The sequence below is a fragment of the Cydia amplana genome, chromosome 16, assembly GCF_948474715.1.
Source record: "Cydia amplana chromosome 16, ilCydAmpl1.1, whole genome shotgun sequence".
Taxonomy (NCBI): domain Eukaryota; kingdom Metazoa; phylum Arthropoda; class Insecta; order Lepidoptera; family Tortricidae; genus Cydia; species Cydia amplana.
Genome location: NC_086084.1, coordinates 10,008,001 through 10,029,015, shown reverse-complemented (window position 1 = coordinate 10,029,015; position 21,015 = coordinate 10,008,001). Strand labels below are relative to the sequence as shown.

Here is a 21,015-nt window from a genome sequence, read left to right as displayed (position 1 = left end):
GGAATATTACTCATACTCATACTCTTATTTTATTAATAATATAAATTACAAGTCAGGCTTACGTGACTAATCTACGAGTACATTATAGGTAGATAAATTTACATATTTCATATTCAAACATTTGAGATACACATAATTAAATTAAATTTACAAGTCAATTTACTATTAACATTATTTAGTATTCATTAAACTACTTATTATTTAGAGGTCAAATATTTTTCGACACTATAAAACGGCCGCTCAATAAGTCAATTTTTGAGCCTTGAAGCTCACCAGACTAGGCGCATTAGTTATGGATGCTGGTAAGTTATTACATATACACAGCGGGGCCCATAACATGTATAGATTTAGCCGTTTTGGCCAGGCTACGTGGCACTGCCGCTAATTTGTGACCGTAGCGAGTTACACGGTCGCTGTTTTCACCCCGTCTGGGATATTTATCCAGATTTTCCCGTGTCTTTTGTTATATTTTTATAAAATATTGATCGCATTTTATGTATCTATTCAGCCGTCTAATGCCATATCTGTGTATGGCACTGTCCGTGGGAAGACTAAGTATTGAGTATTAGCAAGTATTAGGGTTGTCAATTCATTTGAGCCATCTGCTTAACTCGATTCAGTTTTTCAGACTAGTCATTAAGTCAAAACTTGAGTTATCTTCGAGTCTTTTTTGTAAAAACTTGAGCCCTTAAAGAGATCTCTCAAATGGACCTACAAAAGTTTTCTAAATCGCACTGTCTCCACATGAAATAGAATAACGCCTATTTTCCTTCGTGTTGATTTAGATAGAACCTACAAAGTTTTTGACGAAGTCTTTATCTGAAGGCTCAAGTCCTTTTAAGTTGCACTAAGATCATATAAATGCTTTTATGTTTATCAGTATTTCATATCAATATGTTAATCTTTCTATGCCGTATGCAGTAAAAGAACCGGCAAGACACATCGCCCCCTAAATATTGCAAAACTATATTAGGCAGTCATAACGCTGAATAATAAAAACAACGCAGTTTTGTTATTTGCTGTTACGACCTTGACTCCTAAAGTTCAAGTTCAATGTCATAAGTGTGAGCTTTACATACGCGTCGAGTAATTTTGCTGCAGTGCATGAAATATTCACGCTGCACACACATGCTCTAGGCTATATACATACCAGACAATAGCTCTGCATTTATGGCAACAAATACAATATAAATTTAATGGCATTTCAAACTTGTTATGTATTAATTAGTGCGTCGTCGTTACAGATTTGGTTAATTGCTCGATATCGCGCAAACATAATTATATTTTCAATTTAATCCATTTAACATTCATATGCAAGATTTACCCTGCCGCTGGCCACATCAAAACACACCAACGCACACACCTTAAATGACTCAACAGCTTTCTAAAAAAAATATAATCAGTTATACTTAAATCGCAATTCACAATGAAAATGGAAAAACATTTTCTTATAGCGTAGGTGTTTTTGCCGATACATTTTAATGAAAAGCACGCAGCATTGGACACAGCTCTGTAGAATCGTTCCACAATACCGAAGTAAACAATGGCCGACCTGGATCGGAGTTTTTGTTGCGAGTACCTAATTTTACAAAATGCTGAAGCACGCTCCGTTATACAACGGGTTTTTATTCGAAACGTCGGTTCAATTCCGTTGTATCGATAAAATAAAGTGCCCGGCTTGGGGCCACTTCCCGGTCTGTTAATGAAGCTATCGTTAACAAAATCAACTGCGCATAATGAGCGCGCTGTCACTGCGGTTCGTTACAGCGGAATTCGAATAACGAATCAGTTTTCGTCCCCTTTACTCTCCTGCAGTCATGAAAGTGACGGTAAATATTTGGATTCCATATCCACAGTTTACACAACGGCCACAAATGAAAAACGAATGAAACAAAATCCGTTCTGAGGCCAATGCGACGGAAGGTACCGTGGCTTGACATCCATAAGTATATCAGGTACATAGTAGGCATTACGCCAGCTATGGTACTCATGTCTTCTGCGCTACCTAATTGCGATGCCAAATGAAAGACAACAGCGGTAGTACGGTTGTGACATATCAAAAGATCCGGATATCTTTTTTCACGTTCTCGATTCAAATTGGGCCCCTCTTTTTCAGTAGCACTGCCATCCTATTTATGGATAGGACAGTAGAAGCGTTATATCGTAGCAAGAGGTCAATAATGTTTGAGGGCATTTGCCGCGCGTTGCGCGTTGCCGCGTTGTTTATGTGGCGCGGTCACGCGATGCGGACGCCTCTACTGCCGGTTTATTGACTTTTTACTGGTTTAGCTAAAGGCTTCCAAGTGTTTATGATTTCTATCGTCCCGATAACTTTTTCGATTTCGTTTTTGTTCGAAGTTTTGAAGGGAGGTCTAGTTAGAAACGAGTTAGAGTTCGGTGGGTCAGTCATTTTTATACGGAACTAGCGACCCGCCCCGGCTTCGCACGGGTTAACAAATTATACATAAACCTTCCTCTTGAATCACTCTATCTATTAAAAAAACCGCATCAAAATTCGTTGCGTACTTTTAAAGATCTAAGCATACAGACAGACAGACAGACAGGGAAGCGACTTTATTTTATACTATGTAGTGATAAGTAGGTATTTGCTATAACAATATTAAATACCTATTTCCCACTACTCGGACAGGGATTTAACTAAGCAACCCTTTAGGATTTAACTAAAGAACGCAATTTATCAATGAGTACCTACCTATAAGTACATAATTATGTAGAATAAGTATGTAGGGATTATCTAGTAGGTATGTATACATATCTATATTCTTTGTCAAAGTCAAATAACAAGAGGAGGGTAGAAACTACGTCGGTGGCAAACAAGCATACGGCCGCCTGATGGTAAGCGCCCCTAAGGTATGGACTCCTGCACCTCCAAAGGTGTTACATACGCGTTGCCCACTACAAGTGGTGTTTACCTATAAGTAATTGTTACGCTTAGCATAATTACTCAAAACGTTTGTTGTTGTACTTTATATAGTGTGAACTATTGTAGGTGAACCAATAAATAAATATAAAATATATAAAATATATACACACCCTCGTTGAGCTCTGGCAACTTGTTTACTAACCGGCAGAAAATGCCACGTTAATTCAAGCTAATTACTGCCATCTTTCGCCAGAACGTAAACTCTAGCGCATTTACTGATGCTTTCTTAATATATCAACAGATACACAATAAAAACACATCTCCCAAACATTGCTTTGTCATCACAAAACAGCACAACTTCGTAGATTTATCTCCCATTCCCATTAGATCTATTGGCGCCAATCCGCCAATACACTCGGGAGTCTAACGATGTTTGCTCTGCAATTTATCTCGGCGCTCGGTGCTCCAAGACGCTTCTTTAATCACTCTACTTAATTGTAGGTATCGAATCTGTTGTTGTTAGCTACTACTTATCAGTTTAACTTTACGTTGGCTAGTTTACAAGTGTTCAGTCTGTTTTATTAAAGTTTCACTTGTGGGGATCTCATTTATACAAGTTAATCCATGTCGCCATAATGCTGAAATAATCTTTACAGTACATATGGGGCTACTTTTCCGCACTAATGCGTAAAATAGCACTTTTCGTGCGTATGTCGAAACTTTAAAGTGCCATATGTACCGTAAAACGTTGTTCGATACACGTGCGAATAGGTAATTCGCAACTCGTGTCGATTTAAAACACTCCCTTCGGTCGTGTTTTAATTTATCGCCACTCGTTTCGAATTTCCTCTTTTTCGCACTTGTATCGAAAATAACTATTTAAGACGTGTCTCTACTATACTGAAGATCTTCAGCCTACCTCGATTCGTCCTTAGCGATGCAAAGATTTTCGAATACAATCTAAGCAACCATGATTTTCTTCTAATACCGTATGCCAAAAGAATTCTTAAAATACACTCCACGCACTTTTAGACCCGTTCGCGATGGAATAAATAACCCAGTAAACAAACACGAATCCATTAAACTTTTTACTGGCCGTCGTGTAAAAAAGGCAACTTACAGCTTATTTTATTGTGGGTTTTCCAATAAATTATCGGTAAAAAACAGATATGGCCAATAACGAATCTCCCATTATCCGTATAAATAGATCAGGAATGCATTAGATTAAATTTATTTTCACCGTCTGACAAAAAAGGGAATATGTTTGTTTCTGTGTCTATTTTTATATTTCGCAGTATTTACAGCTAAACAGTTAAAAATATACCCAAAAATATCACCGTAATATAATTTTAGTTAACAGTTATGGTGGATCAGGACGGAGAGATATACTATACAGGGTGGGGATCCGTTTAAGGGCATATTCGGTATACATATAAAGAAAGTGGCGCACTGCCTAATTTCCAGAGTAGATGCTGGTATGCAAGCTTTGAAATGGTTAATAATATTTATAACTAGGAATCTTTATCTTTTTTTTTTCTTTATTAGGTGCCTACAATAAATGTTATGTCAACGTAAATACTTGTGTAAAATGTTTCTTTCTTTTATTGCCTGTCGAGTAAAGATACGCCATTTTCCTCAACAATTTCCCGTTGTCAAAGGTTTTACATAATTACTTGCTTCCGAGCACGGTCCCCACAATAAAACAGGCTTAAGCGTGTGTAAAATATACAAAAAGATAATGAATAATGTCATTGAATGAATTCTTGAATTCTTTTGTGAATCTAATTGAAGCCCTCCTTAATACCAATTAAGGCCAAATTAGGCCAATTTAGGCCAATTCGAACATAGAGACATGTTTATGTCAATATTATGTATTGTTATTACTTATTCGTCCGTGCGTCACGCTCGAACCAATAGGTATAAAAAACGAATGAGCGAAACGAACGCGCAAATGATAATAAAATGACATATTTAAATAACTTTGTATTGCTGTGTAACTTCGAATTGGCCTCCAGTATGGGTGTTAATAGATTTATGTACCTAGATGGAGATTAACAAATCTTTTTTCGCTTTCTTGGCCTTTTTCTTGAATCTATGGCGTCTGTATTCGTGAATCTGTCTCACAATACGCTGGTTAACCTTATTGTGGATTTTTTGTTGAATGGTAAAAACTAAAAATACCCTACTCAATAGAAAACGTCTGACTTTTTAATTTTAAATTAATTTAAAGAAGTACATATTATTAAAGGATATTCTAGTCTAGAGTGTTATACGTATGGACTGATATTTTATCTATGATTAGTTCGGAAAAACTGTTACCATATACGGGACAATATTTCAGAAGCAATAAACTAGCTGTTGCCTTATTTTTCAGTTTCAGTATACGTTATGTGGGTGTAATACGTGAATATTAGAAAAGGGCCGAAAACGTATGAGCTTGTGTAATGTAATAATGTAAACTCACAACTTTCCAAGGCTTTTAAATTATGAAGGTAAGCCTCAATGAGACAAGCCTTAATTATAGTAGATATAGGAATTTCTAAAGACCTGCCATTCGACACATCACACAACACTAACACAAGACAACCTAATTTAATAGGTAGCAAAATCACAAATATACCTACCTATATGTTAAGTTTACAAATAACTGACATATAAAATACATTGTCTAACCTAACCTAACCAATACACATTTACATACATAAGTATACACCTACACGTTATATACACATCTATACGTATACAAATCTATTTATGTATACTTATCGGATTCTCACCGACATTAGTCGCCTCACCGATATAATAAAAATGTTCACAGTTCAGGAAAAGGTAAACCCCATCAAGAATCATGGCGAGTCATCACCATCAGCGCGCCATCGCGTCGGGAATATGAAACCACCCTCATATTCCCGACGCTTACCTATATATCGTGGGTAAGTCAATCGGTTAGGTAAACAAAATATATCTAATCGTCACCTTTTCATTAGGGAAGACATGCTATATTATGCCACGCCGTATTATATGTCTATGTGCGCACGACATGTCCATTTAAGCATTAATGTGTGTATAAGTTCTTTAGGGCATTCGGTTGAAAATACTGTGCGGTAACCGGTAACCACAATACATGGTTACGTTTCATAACGCGATCGCGTTGCTAAACGTGGTAGAAGAAATAGTCATTATGTACTGAAATTGACCAGCACACACACACACAGACACAGGCATTTTGAACATTCCATCATCGCGTTACTAACCGAACTGAGATTCGGTCAATGCGTAGACAATCAGCCACCGCGGGTAGCCGTAATTCCATTTGGGGCGAGTTAGAGCGTGTCCGTTATCATATTATCACTATTTCTTATTCTGTGACCTTGAAGAAATCACCTTTACTAGTGCTTGTCTGAATTTTATTTACCTGCACTCTCGAAGGGTCTAGAATAACACCCCTGAACGCAAATTATCAATTCTGTGCCGTGTCAGGGGAAACAGGAAGTGTTGATGTCCCGATACCTACTATCGCTCTATCAACCCACCGTTCCTTCTCGATTGAATTAAATGGGCCAGGTTCTTCAGTTAATTCAATAGGTTATCTTTGAAGGTAAGACAAAACAAATCTAAACTGATTGTAGGCTACCTATACTTATAGACTCGCTCCCCAATACATGTTCCGAGTAGTAAATACATTATATGCCGAGGTTTAGGTATTCGAGTTCCAGAGTTCTACCATTTGTAGTCGGATATGTAATTATGTATCACAAATACACAGCTAGGTTATATTTGACTACCTACAACTCCATTTTCTAGCAGTTCTTATGAGATTAAGGCCTGTATTTAACAGTAAAGTGGACATGGCGCAGCGTCTAATGAATTTTTTCACAATGATAATAGTTGAAAAACTATTCACTGTAATTTTTGACACAACATGCGTAGGGACTATGCTCGAGTTTATCGCTCACAACATGATTAAAATATGATACAGCATTCAGGCAGCAGCAAAAGTTGCTAAGCGGGCGAGGTGTTCATTTGAGGTGAGCACACACTTTATAATTAAAGGACAGAGCGGCCGATAGGTCATTATGACAATCTACTTAGTTACCTACTTATGCTGCTGGCTGTGCATTACATTATCTGACACCGGAGTTAGCGAGAGACCAGCGTTATATCATGTCATATCATGTGTGGTAAGCCTGTTTACGGCTGCTGGTCGATCGTAGCGATCCGCTACAGAGCACATGGACGCTACACTGAATGGGTGGCCACTTTGTATTCTGCCAAGTGTCCACGAATGAATTAAATTATGATATCAACCTCCGCGGTCTACAGTATTTTTCGCTTTTCATCGCTTTATTGCTGCGAGTTATGTTTTAAATCTACAGGTTGCTTCCTGTAACAAGAGCAATAAATTAAACTGTAGGCTATACTCCTCAAACTGACCAACATTTGTTCAGCAACTTTTTAAAATGATCTATAAAAACGGGTAAGGCGACAATTTTTATCTAATTTCGATGGCTTTTTTTAATTTTAAATTTTTTAAAATTTTATATATTTTTAATATATTTTCGTTAACGAACGCTAGTTTGACATAGCCCGTTTCTATCTTAATATTGAGGATAAAATAGAATTTCTGTAATATGCAAATTAGATTTTAGACGATTTTATTTATCACGAAACTCAATTTCCGTGCCTCATTTCTAGGCACGGGAATTTGAAATCATCATATATTTTATTAATTAAACGCTATTAATATGGATGTTATATGTCATTCAGCGTTATTTATGTCCTATATCGTAAAACAATTACAACTGGGCCATAATTATATTGTACGAATTTTCATGAATACATAGTAAATATATTTTTTTTATTAGTTCGCTGCGAATCCACGAATGCTAACAAATTTAAGCTTTAAAGCTTACGATTCTAATACTCAGACTCATTAAAAACCCAAAAAAATATTTGTTATTCATAAATATTAGTAACGGACCACTTTTAAATCAACCTACATAAAGGCTGTCGAAATGTTCATACGATATTCCATTATATAAAATTAAAATCAACTATGACCATGTTTCTTAAAGTCAGGTGATGGCTACTAATCATTAATAATAATCAAACTAAAAAAATAACATATATTCTTATTTAATTCAGTAAAATCGTTAACTTCATTAGTTAAATTTTTGCATTATCAGTTTTATTTTTACGATGGTTTAAAACATGCAATAAATCTCAAATGTGAAATAGGTCCTTAATACCCAATCCTATAAGTTTATTATTTTACTTTTGATTAATAATAAAACATAGTTTAAATATTAGGAATAATACTTGGAAAACCAATTCCCGTGCCAGCAAAATCCAATTCCCATGGACAGAAACATTCCCGTGCCCCGATCGAATTTTCAAACTGAAATATCTTTCAAAATTTCATGAATATGTGTACCCTGAAAGTAACATTGGCTTTATTTTATTTTTTTTACGAATTATCACGTACAATTTTAATATTAAATCAATATTTCAAAATTCCATGGAAATTAGACAAAAATGCTCGTTTGGTGAAATTGACCCTTATTCAGTATATACCTACATCTGCAACTATCGTATACCATTCAAATGTGGCCGCAGTGAGAACTAAATGCACGTCACTCGGCGCCTTTGAGGCTGGCGACTAATTGCATCCACGGCGCGGATGCATTCGGATGCACCTACAACACGAAGCTTTACTCTCTAATGCGCTTTTCCTGTGTCGAAATGAAAACGAAAATGTATTTGTGACGAGCGCTCACTCTTGCAGCTCAGCTAAGCACGTGTGCAACCGCTACGCACATTAGATTGGAATTATATTTGAAACATGGTTTTCATTTCAAAACATGGTCTGCGAATACAGTCATGTAGATGTTAATTACACGATCGAATTAAGGATCTGTGATGTATTAGAGCTCATATTGAGGCATATGCCATTAACACAGGGTTGAAGTTTACAGATGAATTTAGTGACTTGAATTCGAATATATTTTTGTTAAAGCTCTTGCTTTACTTTCCAGATTACAGAACATTTGGTGCCTGGCTAACCCTTCAAACATCTAAAACCAAAAGATGACAGACTGCTAAAATTAAGCATTCAGTTATAAATAATTAATAAATATTAGATTAGATACCGCTGGAGTGACGAAGCGCAAAAAGACCTGTCCGCCCTCGGAGTACCCAACTGGCGCCAAGTGGCACAGAATAGGGCAGAGTGGCGCTCTCTTGTGTCAGAGGCCAAGATCTTCTTTGGGTCACTGAGCCAGTGATGTATGTGTATGTAATAAATATTAGGGGACATCTTACACAGATCAACCTAGCCCCAAATTAAGCAAAGCTTGCACTATGGGTGCTAGGCGACGATGTTAACATACTTATATAGATAAATAAATACTTATATACATAGGAAACACCCATGACTCAAGAACAAATATTTGTGTTCATCACACAAATAAATTCCCTTATCGGGATTCGAATCCAGGGCCATCGGCTTCACAGGCAGAGTCACTACCCTCTCCTCTAGGCCAGACCGATTATTAAACCGTTACTTTATTGTCACGAACTTTTAAATAGCTGGTCTTAGACATTTTATCCAGCCAGCCTTTCCCCAGCATCAACTTTAAATTAAAAGAAAACTCCCCAGGCACGGCACGTGACTATGGTGCACAAAATATTTTCACATCACCCGATAAATGCGAGTATTTCAGTGCCTTATGCAGTCAAGACAGGTTATCGTAGTCAAATAAATGGCTTGAAGCTTCAAGTGCTATCATAGCTCCTTTGGTGAAAAGTAAAATAAGACGCGAGATAGGATGAGCCATTGTTACACTTACAGTACATATTACTCATTATATTCTAGCGTACACATTTTAAAATAAGATTTTAACTTATTGCCGTCTCAGGTCATATTAGGAACAGGTAGATTCGATTGTGTTCGTAACTACTATTAGACAAAATCAACAGTGTCTAATAGGAATATCCAGAACCTACATCTACATTTCGGTGCACAAACTGAGAATTTGTAAAATGATATAGAATCGCATATCTTATCCGACCCACCCTATAAACTCTATAGAGAGACGTTTGTGTTTGACACTGCAACAAATTGCACGACCTCCCGCTTCGCATTACTCACGCTACCTCCCAAAATCTCTAATAATTATCACAAGATCTCGTATCAAAACCAGATTATTCTAAAAACAACCTTACGGCTACGCAATACAGTTTATCTTGGAATCTGGAGCTGATAAGAGATATGAGGTTGAGAAAGTGTAAGTGTCATAATGGGGTCGCATTATCCATTTCTTCCGCCCCCGTGTACACTGTGATTAGCATTTTTCGGGAAATTCGTTTAGGCCTGTTAAAAAGACGTTTGGTGAACCTGCTTCTTTGTGGTAGCCTTTCTGGGAGGTTTATTGCGCAGGGGATGACAATATGAATACACGATGATAAATAGCATGCAAAAACTTTGGGGAGGAGCTGAAAAGTGTTACAAGTGTTTCAATCGTTAACGTATGTTTTAAATCATACTTACATTATACTTCGTGGAAAATATTTATTTATGGTAATAATAAAGAACGTTGAGCCAAGTTTTTTCTTTGTAAGCGTGATGTTTTCTGAAAAAAAGTGTTCGCCAGCTGTGTAAATAAACACACAATGAATGAAAGAAAAATTATTTTTCTTTCATTCCCTACATAGTATATAGATACTAGTTATGTTACCGAGTTAATAGCTAGTCGCTTTCTTGTCCGTGTATTTAGATAGGTGCCTAAGAAGTGTTTAGAAAATACTAGGTAGTTACTTATACCAACATAATTAATTATAGACACATCTTCCATTTAAATAATAAGTAAATATCACAAATTGTATCAGAACTTCATATAATAGTAATCCTACTCATTTACACTAACCGAATTAAAATTTTAACACACTATGCATACTGTAATAAAACCAAAGGAAGAAAATGTAAATAGTACAAATATTTAAATCAATTCACATGCTGCAGAAATTCTCGCTTCTAAAATGTGCACCTTCATTCCGCCGTGGAACGCAACATAGACAAATGCATTGCTCTCTGTACAAAAGAGGTCTTTGTGCTTGGTCCCTGTAGACCTGCATCATGTAGCGGGTGGCAATGCAGGCAGTATGTTACAATGCATATGTACGTATCGGAGCAATATTCCTGTATGTACCTACTGCCCTACCATGCATAAAAGCCATAAAAGCCATTGGTAAACCAGTAAAAAGCTTGGAGTTCATGGCACGAGAATACTGTAAACAATGAAATGAGTTTTACAATGTCAGTTACTCTTATTTTTCATGGGACAGTGTACAGACTAAACTATTGTTAGTGAACGGATTAGATCCAGATTAGATCATTTTTATTTATTATTGTTACATCCTGTAACATACCTATGTTGAACAAATAAATCTTTGATTTTTTTTTACAGTGATGGATACAGGTTGGCCCAAAAATACGATGACCAAAAAAATTCATAGTTTACACATCTTGAACAAAATGTGAATAAAAATAAAAAATTACAATAATTTAACTAAAACTAAACATATTATCTTCAAAGTATTTTCCTTTAGCATTGATACACAAATGAAAAGGTTTCTTACAATTACATATCAACCAAATGCCGCAGTAAAAATCTTTGTCAACAAACTTTTGAGCTACCTTAGTAGGTGAATTTTTAAAATGGAAAGCTAAACCAGTTTTCAGTAAGGCGAAGCCTCGGAGAATGTAAAGTGAAACTGTTTCGTGCATAAAAATATCTCACTTTTACTCAACCTTTTTGCCCGAAAAAATAGTAAATGATAAATCGGAGGCATGGATGCATTCTTTCCATAGACTCGGAGGTTACTTGAGGTTTGGGTCCGCCCATAAATTTTCCGGTCCCCAGTCGAGTCCATACCCACTAACCTTCTCAACATCTACATCTACAGTCATAAATACAACCTTATACTTATGGAAATAAAGTTATAAGCCCATAAGCAAAAAAGTGATATTTTTTCCGTAGTTTCGTCAATATGCTAGATGCAGAAGCGGTAAATCTTCAATGGTGATATGTGGTTGGCTTTCGGCATTAGTTATTTTTTAATCTGCGCTTTGTAGGTACATACATACATTCAATTGTGAGCATATAAAAAAATGTAGAATGAAACTATTAGCAAAACAAAAGCGAATTAATTGACTAAAATGGCTGTGATTCCCGAAGTTGGTTTTCATTTATGTATTTCGAGCTTCTCCATTTGAAAAGTAGGTATGTACATAATGAAAACATTGAGAGGAAACCAGGTTTATGCCAATATGTTTCTACGCTGAGTTTATAAGTTCAGATAGTAGCCACGTTTAAAAAAACGAGCAAAAGTTGCAGGGTCTATGAATGCAAATCCATCAAGTATTTTTTGATTCCAAACGGTGTGCTGTGGCTAACAGGAGCAACTGAACAAGTTTGCTTAAAATTACCCATTCCTTTTGAAACAGATAGGTTTTTCGCTGGTATTAAATGATGTAAAAATATTCAGTTTTTAACATTCAGTTGGATAAGCGGCAGGAGTGCGGTGCTGACACGGTGAATAAAATATGTCCCAAAATTAAAGTAGCATGCTCCAGCTACTTTGAGGGGGTTCTGTTTTCACAATTTGATATTATTTCACCATGTTTTGATACGACCAGTCAGGTTAGCGGCTCACGCCGATTGCTGTTGACGAAATGCAATCTGAAACCAGATTCCTATTTTAATTTCTTGTTATGAAACGGTTATGGATATGATTTCGACAGGTACATAGATAGAAAGCCCCAGAAATTTCATTGTTGACAGCTGACACATCATATCGATAACCGTTTCATCTAATCAGGATGGAGACGTCTAATAAGGCATTTAGGTCGCACTTAAATATTGGTGCGCGTGACATACGTGATAACGCGACACAAGGTGGTATCAAAATGAGATGAGAAGTATATCAAATTATATAACAGAATCAGCCTATGTGTTCGTATCGGAGACTGCCACTCAATTAATTATTGTCGTACGGAAAAAAAGGCTCGTTTATAAGTAGCCTGTTCTTTTAAATTTAAATGAATCTAAAGAGCCTGGACCGGATCCAACTAAAGTTAACTGCTGGACTCGGGTACTTAATCGAATAAGAAAATTCAATTCGTTGATTGCATTACCTTCAGTTTAAATTTTGCTCTTTTCTTTTTATAGTTAATTTTGGCTTTTTATTCGCATTAAATAAAATTACATTAGAATTTGTATGTTTGGTGACAATAATCGCTTCAGTGAACTGACTGAAATAAAAATTAGGATCGTTTTTGTACAGACCACTTTTCAGATTTTCTTATCTTCTCTGTGGCGCGTGGCGTTTTCATAAACGTGATGATTTTTATATTCTCAGTTCTCATACTCCCTCCTCCCTCACCTCCCTCTTTTTTTGTTCATGTTATGAAACTGGTGCAGGAACTTTGTATTTTTTGTTTAGTACTTTCTGACTTAGTAATTATACGTCAATCAATTTCGTCTCAAAAAGTTTCCGTACCTACAAATTTTTCGCTTAATCAAATTAGGTAGGTACTAAGTAAGTACCTACATTATTTTTATTCAAAGGGAATCATTTTACGATCCCACAGTGTTCAATATAAACACAGATCTGAATTTTATAGGAGCCATTAGAAATAAATGAAACAGAAACTCTCACTCAACAAACAAGCGATTTGCTCAAAAAAAATGGCTGAAATTAATTTAATGTACGCTGCGCCCAGGCCGTATATTCCCAATGGTGCAAGAGTCGAATTCTCTGGACATTATTTATTACAGAAAAAATTACCTACACGACATCACAAGAATTATTAAAGATAAATGTAAATTTGAATTCGTCTAAATATACGAAGACATTTTTTTTAATGATACCTACAATATAGGTATGTATAAATGTACGCGTGTGTCAATTTGAACTTTAGTAGTAGTAGGGAACACCTGGGGCCTTACCATGATGTCCTTATTTCGATTCTGTTTAGGACCTAAACTGAATTGCTAAAGGACGGAGCTATATATACATATAAGTCGCATAACTCCGTCCCTTAGCAATTCAGTTTAGATCCTAATCAGAATCGCAATAAAGACATCAATCATGGTAAGGCCCCTGGTTTGTTATTGCAATTTCAGGGTTGCACGCATTACAAAAGTTCCTCATAGTAATAACTATAGTCGCGTAAATAGGTATATCTTGTTATTATCTACTAAATTTCATCCCGTATTCTAGGAACACTATTCCAACTAGAAATAACCATTCTCCTTCTCTTTTCTTCTAAAACTATTTATGTCTATTTATAGTTTTATACTAGTTCACTTTATCATCACGCTTTTAATTTGCCGCTATTATGCAGGTAAGCTATGTGAATGTCACCTCAGATTCAGCGGAAATGACCTCTTGAGACAGTATTGAGCGCATTTGGAATTATTTTAATGTCGCCAATCCATCACCCAGTTTCCGACCAGACTGTTCGCGAATATTTAGTCCGAAATGTTGGAAAACTGAGTCGCTGTTTATTCAACCGAGGAAGAAGAGAGGAAGAGATTTTCTACGTTTGTATTGTGTGCTAGGAAAAACGAGCCACGACAACACACGGAATAGGCGGTATATGTCAAGCATAATATGGTGCAAAAGCTCTGGAACACGATTTGGAGGCGTAATTATTTATACATATTTAAAAATATCACGTGAATAACTAAAATTGTACTCCATCATAAAGGCTGAACACACAAGAGGGCGACCGAAAAGCCATCGTTAAAAGAGTTGTCTGAAGAGGCGCAACAAGTCGCGTCAGCGTTGGCGGCTGATCAGATAAGCGGTACTACCTCCGGTCACCTGTGGCCTGCGTCCACCAAATACCTACCTATATACCTACTTTAATTGTCGCGGTGTTGATGTTATGTATAGTTGTATACTATGATGTATAAATAAATGTGTAAAATACATTTATTGACGCTTTATAATAAGTTAGAGTGTATTAGAACAAATTAAATTGTTTTCAGAAAATATTTTTTCATTTGTTTTTATTTCAACATGTAAAGTACATGACATCTATTCAAGTTTATAATTTATATAGTAGTGTGTCTACTACCGCGATAGCAGAGGACGCTGGTTCGATTCCAGCCTGGGGCACTGGAGGCCTTGGTCACTTTTTCTTAGTACATGACATTTATTTAAGTTTATAAGTTTGAGTGTGCTTCAAATTGAGAAGGCTGCACCAGTTGTATGCATCGCATACCTACAATGGAAGTAGCTATAGGTCAAATAGTTAACTTCGTATTAAACGTTGTATGTTGTTGTTGTGTTGTGTTGTTGTGTTAAAAAAACAACTGTGTGGAATCACGAATAGGAAGAATTGCGTTTGTGTTATCGATCGCCTAATTCCGCATTTCATATACCATCACCGTTCCATCGTGAGTAAAAAGATCGCAAACAACACCTAGATTTGGCGGTTTGTCGAAGCCAGGCAGCGGTCCCTCGACAGTGTAGCAATAAGCAATCAGTTAGGCGCCGCCGCTGTCGCAGTGAGCGACAGCTCGGGGAACCGACTCGCGTCACGTTGATTGCCGTTCGGACATTACAAACATGACAAATAAAACACTTCAACAACGTTATATACAGATGTAATTGTGGTGTAGTATATAATTAGTAGGTAAGCATTGCATATAAAAACATGTATCTTGCCTAATTAGAGCAGAATAAATCATAATCTTCATCGAAGCTGTTGTTTGATTAACGCCGTCCGTACATGGCGACCCTGCCAGGATTCGAACCTGGAATCTTCTGATAATATCTACAGACGCCGTCCGTACATAATACATAATTATTTTCCTTCGTATTTTTACGGAAACGTACGAACGTGTCTTGCTATTTCAGTCAGTCTCGGTGCAAAAAGTACATCTGTACTACGGTTATTAATTTAATTTTTATTATTTTATATTTTGCTTATTTAATATAATTTAGATTTTATTTAATGAAGAATTATTTTTGTTACTAATGGCAAAAAGATATTTTTTTAATGTTTGTTTTAATAATTGTCATCTCTTTTTTCTTTTCTTTTTTGTGATCTGTATAAACTGTAATTACAAGTAATTAAGACTTAAATTCCATTTCCCACCATTATTTTCTATAATATATTGTTAAACTAAATAATTATCTCTCTTTTTTTAAAACCTCACATAACATTCGATGCCCAGCCCAATAAATAAAGTTTTTAGGATTGGAGAAGTTTGGTAATCGATATCCACTTGATGGTAACTTTGTACTTCAGCCTAATCGGGTTTTGAGGTCGCCAATCGAATCATCTTATCAACTTTAAATTGGTCCGTCGAAAATTGATAGCTTTCACGTCGAGTAAATTTTTGTAAGACTTTACTGAGGGGTCGTCGATGCTTTACATGAAAATCATAATATCCTAAAATAAACCTTCACCAACGATGCAAATAGTAAAAGCGTGCGTTCAATTTTTAAATTTTAACTTAAGTATCTATAAAGGATTATCTACCTTTATAGATACTTATATTAATAAAGACAATATAAGTAATTAAAGGTTTACTTCGTAGTTCGTAGATTGTGCAATTTTGCTTTACTGAGGTAAAGTATCATTACATTTATAAAACCCAGGTTTATTTTCTATCTGTCAGAAAACTGACGGCCAATTCAGCAGGAATTGGAAAACAGCCAGCAAATCGCAACCGAAGGTATAGCGAGGGCAATCGGCTGGAAAAGCTGGGCTATTGGACTCCATGCATGCGAACTCCGTAATACCGCCAGTTAGAAATCTGGGCTATAACCGCGAAAATCGAAGTTCGTCAATTGCGGGCATTTTTCTCTGTCACTCTAATTACGAATTCATTGGAGTAAAAGAGAAAGATCCCCGCAATTTGCGATCTTCGATTTTCGCGGTTATAACATAGCGCCTGCCTCGGTAAGCTTTCTATAGAAAAGATTTGGTAATAAAAATATAGCTTAGCTTTAAGAATATAGGGAGAGTACTATAGTTATTGAACACTACATAGTAATTGGCCACTCTTAACAATAACAATTCTGATTTGTTAGGAGTGGCCAAAAACTAATAGCAGTCACGCTACTTGAGGATGTTTTTGAAGTCCCGGTGAAGTATATTATGTAAAAATTATAAAAAAATGAATAAATGCGATTCTTTAGGGTTTGTGACTGTTCAAGCATCAAATTTATGGATACCTAATCAAGAGTCGAATACAATAAAAACTTTGCATCGTATTTTCTCATAAGTGAATTGATTCCTTTTAGGAAACTACTTCAACGCAACGTTCAAGTATGATGTTTTAATGATATGATTTCTTACTAAATGATCGCTATTATTTCACATTAAACCATTCATGTTACAGCGGCTACGGCTACAAATTCACAATATTTCACAAATCGTTTAATGTCTGGTATAACTGCTCAAATCAAAAGACATAATTGCCGTACAAGCCGACGCACATTCTCGTAAATACCATTATTTTTTACGGCGCCATCCGGTTCCCACGTGTGATTCGCTCGTCAAACTGACCCTCGCCATTCTAAGCAGAACTAGCCGATGAACTCAGTACCACTGTATAGGGGTCAAGTAAGACTGGTGTTTCTGTAGTGGACGTAAGGTTAATGGGACACGGAAAGGTGGACTATGCCGACTGTGGATGTGAGAATGGTACGCCGTAACGGAATCCAATAATGCGACAATGTGATTCAAGGAAACCTCTTACAATGCACACGTATTTATTTAATAGGTACTTTATAGGTAGTGTACGTTCAGAGTAGCTTTTCTTGAAGTTTAAGCTAGTATCGGTCGTGTTATTAGAAAAGTTCATATAGACATGGAAAATTAAGGGCATTAAAGCATAAGTTATATGACTTATATGGCCATAAAAGTTTCTTGTGACTGAATTTTAGTCCGCATTTGGCATTTAAATATCACATATCCTTACAGCAGGGCTCTCCAAACCCCGGCCCGCGAAGCGTTCCAATCCGGCCCGCCGACAGCGTTCCAATCCGGCCCGCGGGAGCCAGGCTCCAGATGTTCAGCTCTAAAACAGCAGCCTCAGCCGACGGTGGCCCGCGCGAAAATTGTGAGGCGCAATATGGCCCTCAGGTAAAAAAGTTTGGAGACCCCTGACTTACAGGAACAAATATGACAATTTAGAGCGTCTCTGTATAATTTCGTTTCGCTCGCTAGGGCTGACGGACATTCCGGGTTAAGTAAGCGTTTACCGTAACCCGAAACAAACTTATACCGGCAGAAACACACGTCAGACTAAAAGCGCTCTTACCTACAATTTATTTAATTTTTTCACACCACCTATTCGGAAAAGAGCTTTTTCTTCCCTGCTAGGACGGATCAAAGTGGCACTTTTCTGTTCTAGCACACTACACTTTTTTGCACATTATTTTTCTAGCTTAAATAATCTGTTTAAGCATCAGATTGTGTCAACACTAAAAATGTTTTATTTTCCTCATAGTTGATGTGAAAAGCAGTATGTGTCACACGGTATCAAAATTATTTCATCTTGGGCGTTAACACTTGAATCCCTCATTACGCTCAGGATTCAATGTACGCCCTTGACGGAAATATATCATTTTGATCCCTTGTAACACAAACTACTATTGTACATGTCCCACATTTACGAAAAATGATTTATGAGATGCATAATGCGGGCTCCACTTTAACCCTCATTTGAGTGGAAATGCATAGAGTTACGCAAAATATGCAAAACTCAAATAAAATCATACCGCCTCCGGCCGGGAGTAATATTTCACGGATTATCATAAAAGGAGGCGAACAAAGAATTTTATGATTATGGACCGACAACTTTTTCAGAGTTATTATGCGCTGCCGGATTGGTAGTAACATAAAACTAGGGAGATAGTTTTACAACAGCGGTTTATGGGCGGCGTTTTCGAAATAGGAAATGGTTATATGGGATTGTTTGTGACAGACTGATCTAATCTGATTATCCGCGAATGGTTTAGGTCTCGACGAAACTCAATCTTTATAATATCTACGTATTCAGTTTCGTGGTGAAAACTAAAAGTTTCTACGAATTCTAAATTCCGTACATTTTCGTGTTACTTATTCCGACTAACGGTAACATTCCATTTCTGACCGCAGCTGAACTACTGGTACTGAACGCGTCGCTGTTACTGTCAGTTTCCATAGTAAAATGAACAGTAGTGCAGCTGCGGTTGGAAATGGACTGTTAATACGTTGCAACCTCTATTAGGGATATGTATCTACATTAAATGCATGTTTTTTTTTCTTTTAGCGCGTGTTATTTATTTTGATAGAGTGCCTACTGTACTAGATTGTACTAAATAAATACCCGTATGTATTTAATTATTATTTAAAAACCAATAATGAATCGACTCGGCAACTGTTAAAATAAGTTTACAATATATACGTACAAAAAAATATACAGTTAGTATTACTCACGCTAATACATTATTAAATACTAGTACTGACCTCATCGTAAATGAAGTTGTCGATCTCCTCAAGCGGGCGTCCGTAGAGCTTGGGCGGGAAGGGTTCGTACTTGCGCGGCAGCCGCGCGCCGTCCTCGACGCTGAGGCGCCGGCGCGGCATGAAGCCGAACTCGCGCACAAGCTGCGCGCCGCGCGAGCCCGCGCGCCGCGCCGATTCGCGCGTGAACGGCGTGACGGCGGCGCGCGGCTCTTCGCGTCCGCCTGCTAGAAGAACACATAAAGGTTAGATCCCGATTATGGCTGCAGCAACTTAATGTAATCAAGAAAATTAATTGTCAATGACATGAATTTCTTGATTCCCGCAGCAACAACGACCACAAACTGAATGTAACCCTATGTTAATCCAGAAAAATCTGTGCATTTATAATACACCGTCTATTCAATCTCAGGATTCTCAGGTTTAGCTTTTGTCTTCGATCGACGCTAATACGCACTGTATAGTGTAATGTTCAAAATCAGAGCGTCAACGGAAATCTTAAAATTTCACATAGAAACATGCTTGACGACCCAGCCTTCATGTAGCTACAAGTCTGTATGTATCAAATATCCACAGTACGACATTCCATAGCGATAGCCATAGTATGGAAAAACTAATTTAGCTAGGACCCTAAATGGCGTAACAATCCCGTGTGGTGACTGTACATAGATTTTTTAATGCGGAGAACATTGTTAAAAGCCTTGTTTAAATCGGAGTAATGGAACTTTACTCTACGAGGTGCATTAGTCTCACGTCTACACCCATAGGTCACTTACAGCGTCGTGCCAAAGGCCACACTCATATTTATGCATTTATGCAGCGACTCGTAGAACATCGCATTTATTCTTTCCTTTCAACGTTTTTTTTTTCCTTAAAAGTAGGGAAATCATCTTGGAATTAAATTTACACTAGAAGTACAGAAGTCTAAACATTTCTGTAGTACGCTTGAAGCCCTAAGAAGTTTTAAGTATATCAATACCTATCTCAGTATAAAACGATTTACACCTACTCATTGCATATGCTGGATGATTCCGGAAAGGGAAAAGCTATTCAGTAACTATGTCAATCTTCATCACTTTCTGTCATTTCTATTCAGACGTTAACTATTATAATAATATAATATGTACCTTGAAACATTGATTCGTCATTGTCGAATTCTTCTTCAAGTGCAATTTCTTGAGGGCTTTCCTCAGTAACTGACTCCAAACGGGAAATGTTTCGTAGTTTCGGAAGCCTTTTGAGTTTCATTGGTTTATCTTAAAATGAAAGCTGGCAAGAAGTTAACCCACTTTGACACTGCGATAATCATTTAATTAAAAAATTAGGCAATTGTTTCATGATGTAAGATTTAGTGTGAAGAATTGAAATTTTTTTTGGTCGATAATTTTTTCTTTTTCAAAATGGCAGAGTTGTACTTGCATCAGAAAGTCACTCATTTCAGTCACTAAAATATACCAAACTGCACAAGCACGCGCGAAAATGCTTAACATCGACTGAACGGGAAAAACAATGGATATATTTTGCATGTAAACTAACCATAAAATGTAACAATACCTAAAAGACCTACCGTGTAATGTACTACATCTATGTACAACAC

General features: G+C 36.7%; 1 protein-coding gene across 9 annotated transcripts in view; it reads right to left on the bottom strand.

Moving 5' to 3' along the window:
• Positions 1-21,015, bottom strand: part of LOC134654947 (sodium channel protein 60E-like) — a 238,672-nt gene that overhangs the window by 109,196 nt on the left and 108,461 nt on the right. For all 9 annotated transcript variants that reach the window (XM_063510368.1, XM_063510374.1, XM_063510370.1 and 6 more), the window contains one exon: positions 19,422-19,645. In XM_063510368.1, the coding sequence (XP_063366438.1) occupies positions 19,422-19,645 (224 nt within the window). The remainder of the gene's footprint in view (positions 1-19,421; positions 19,646-21,015) is intronic.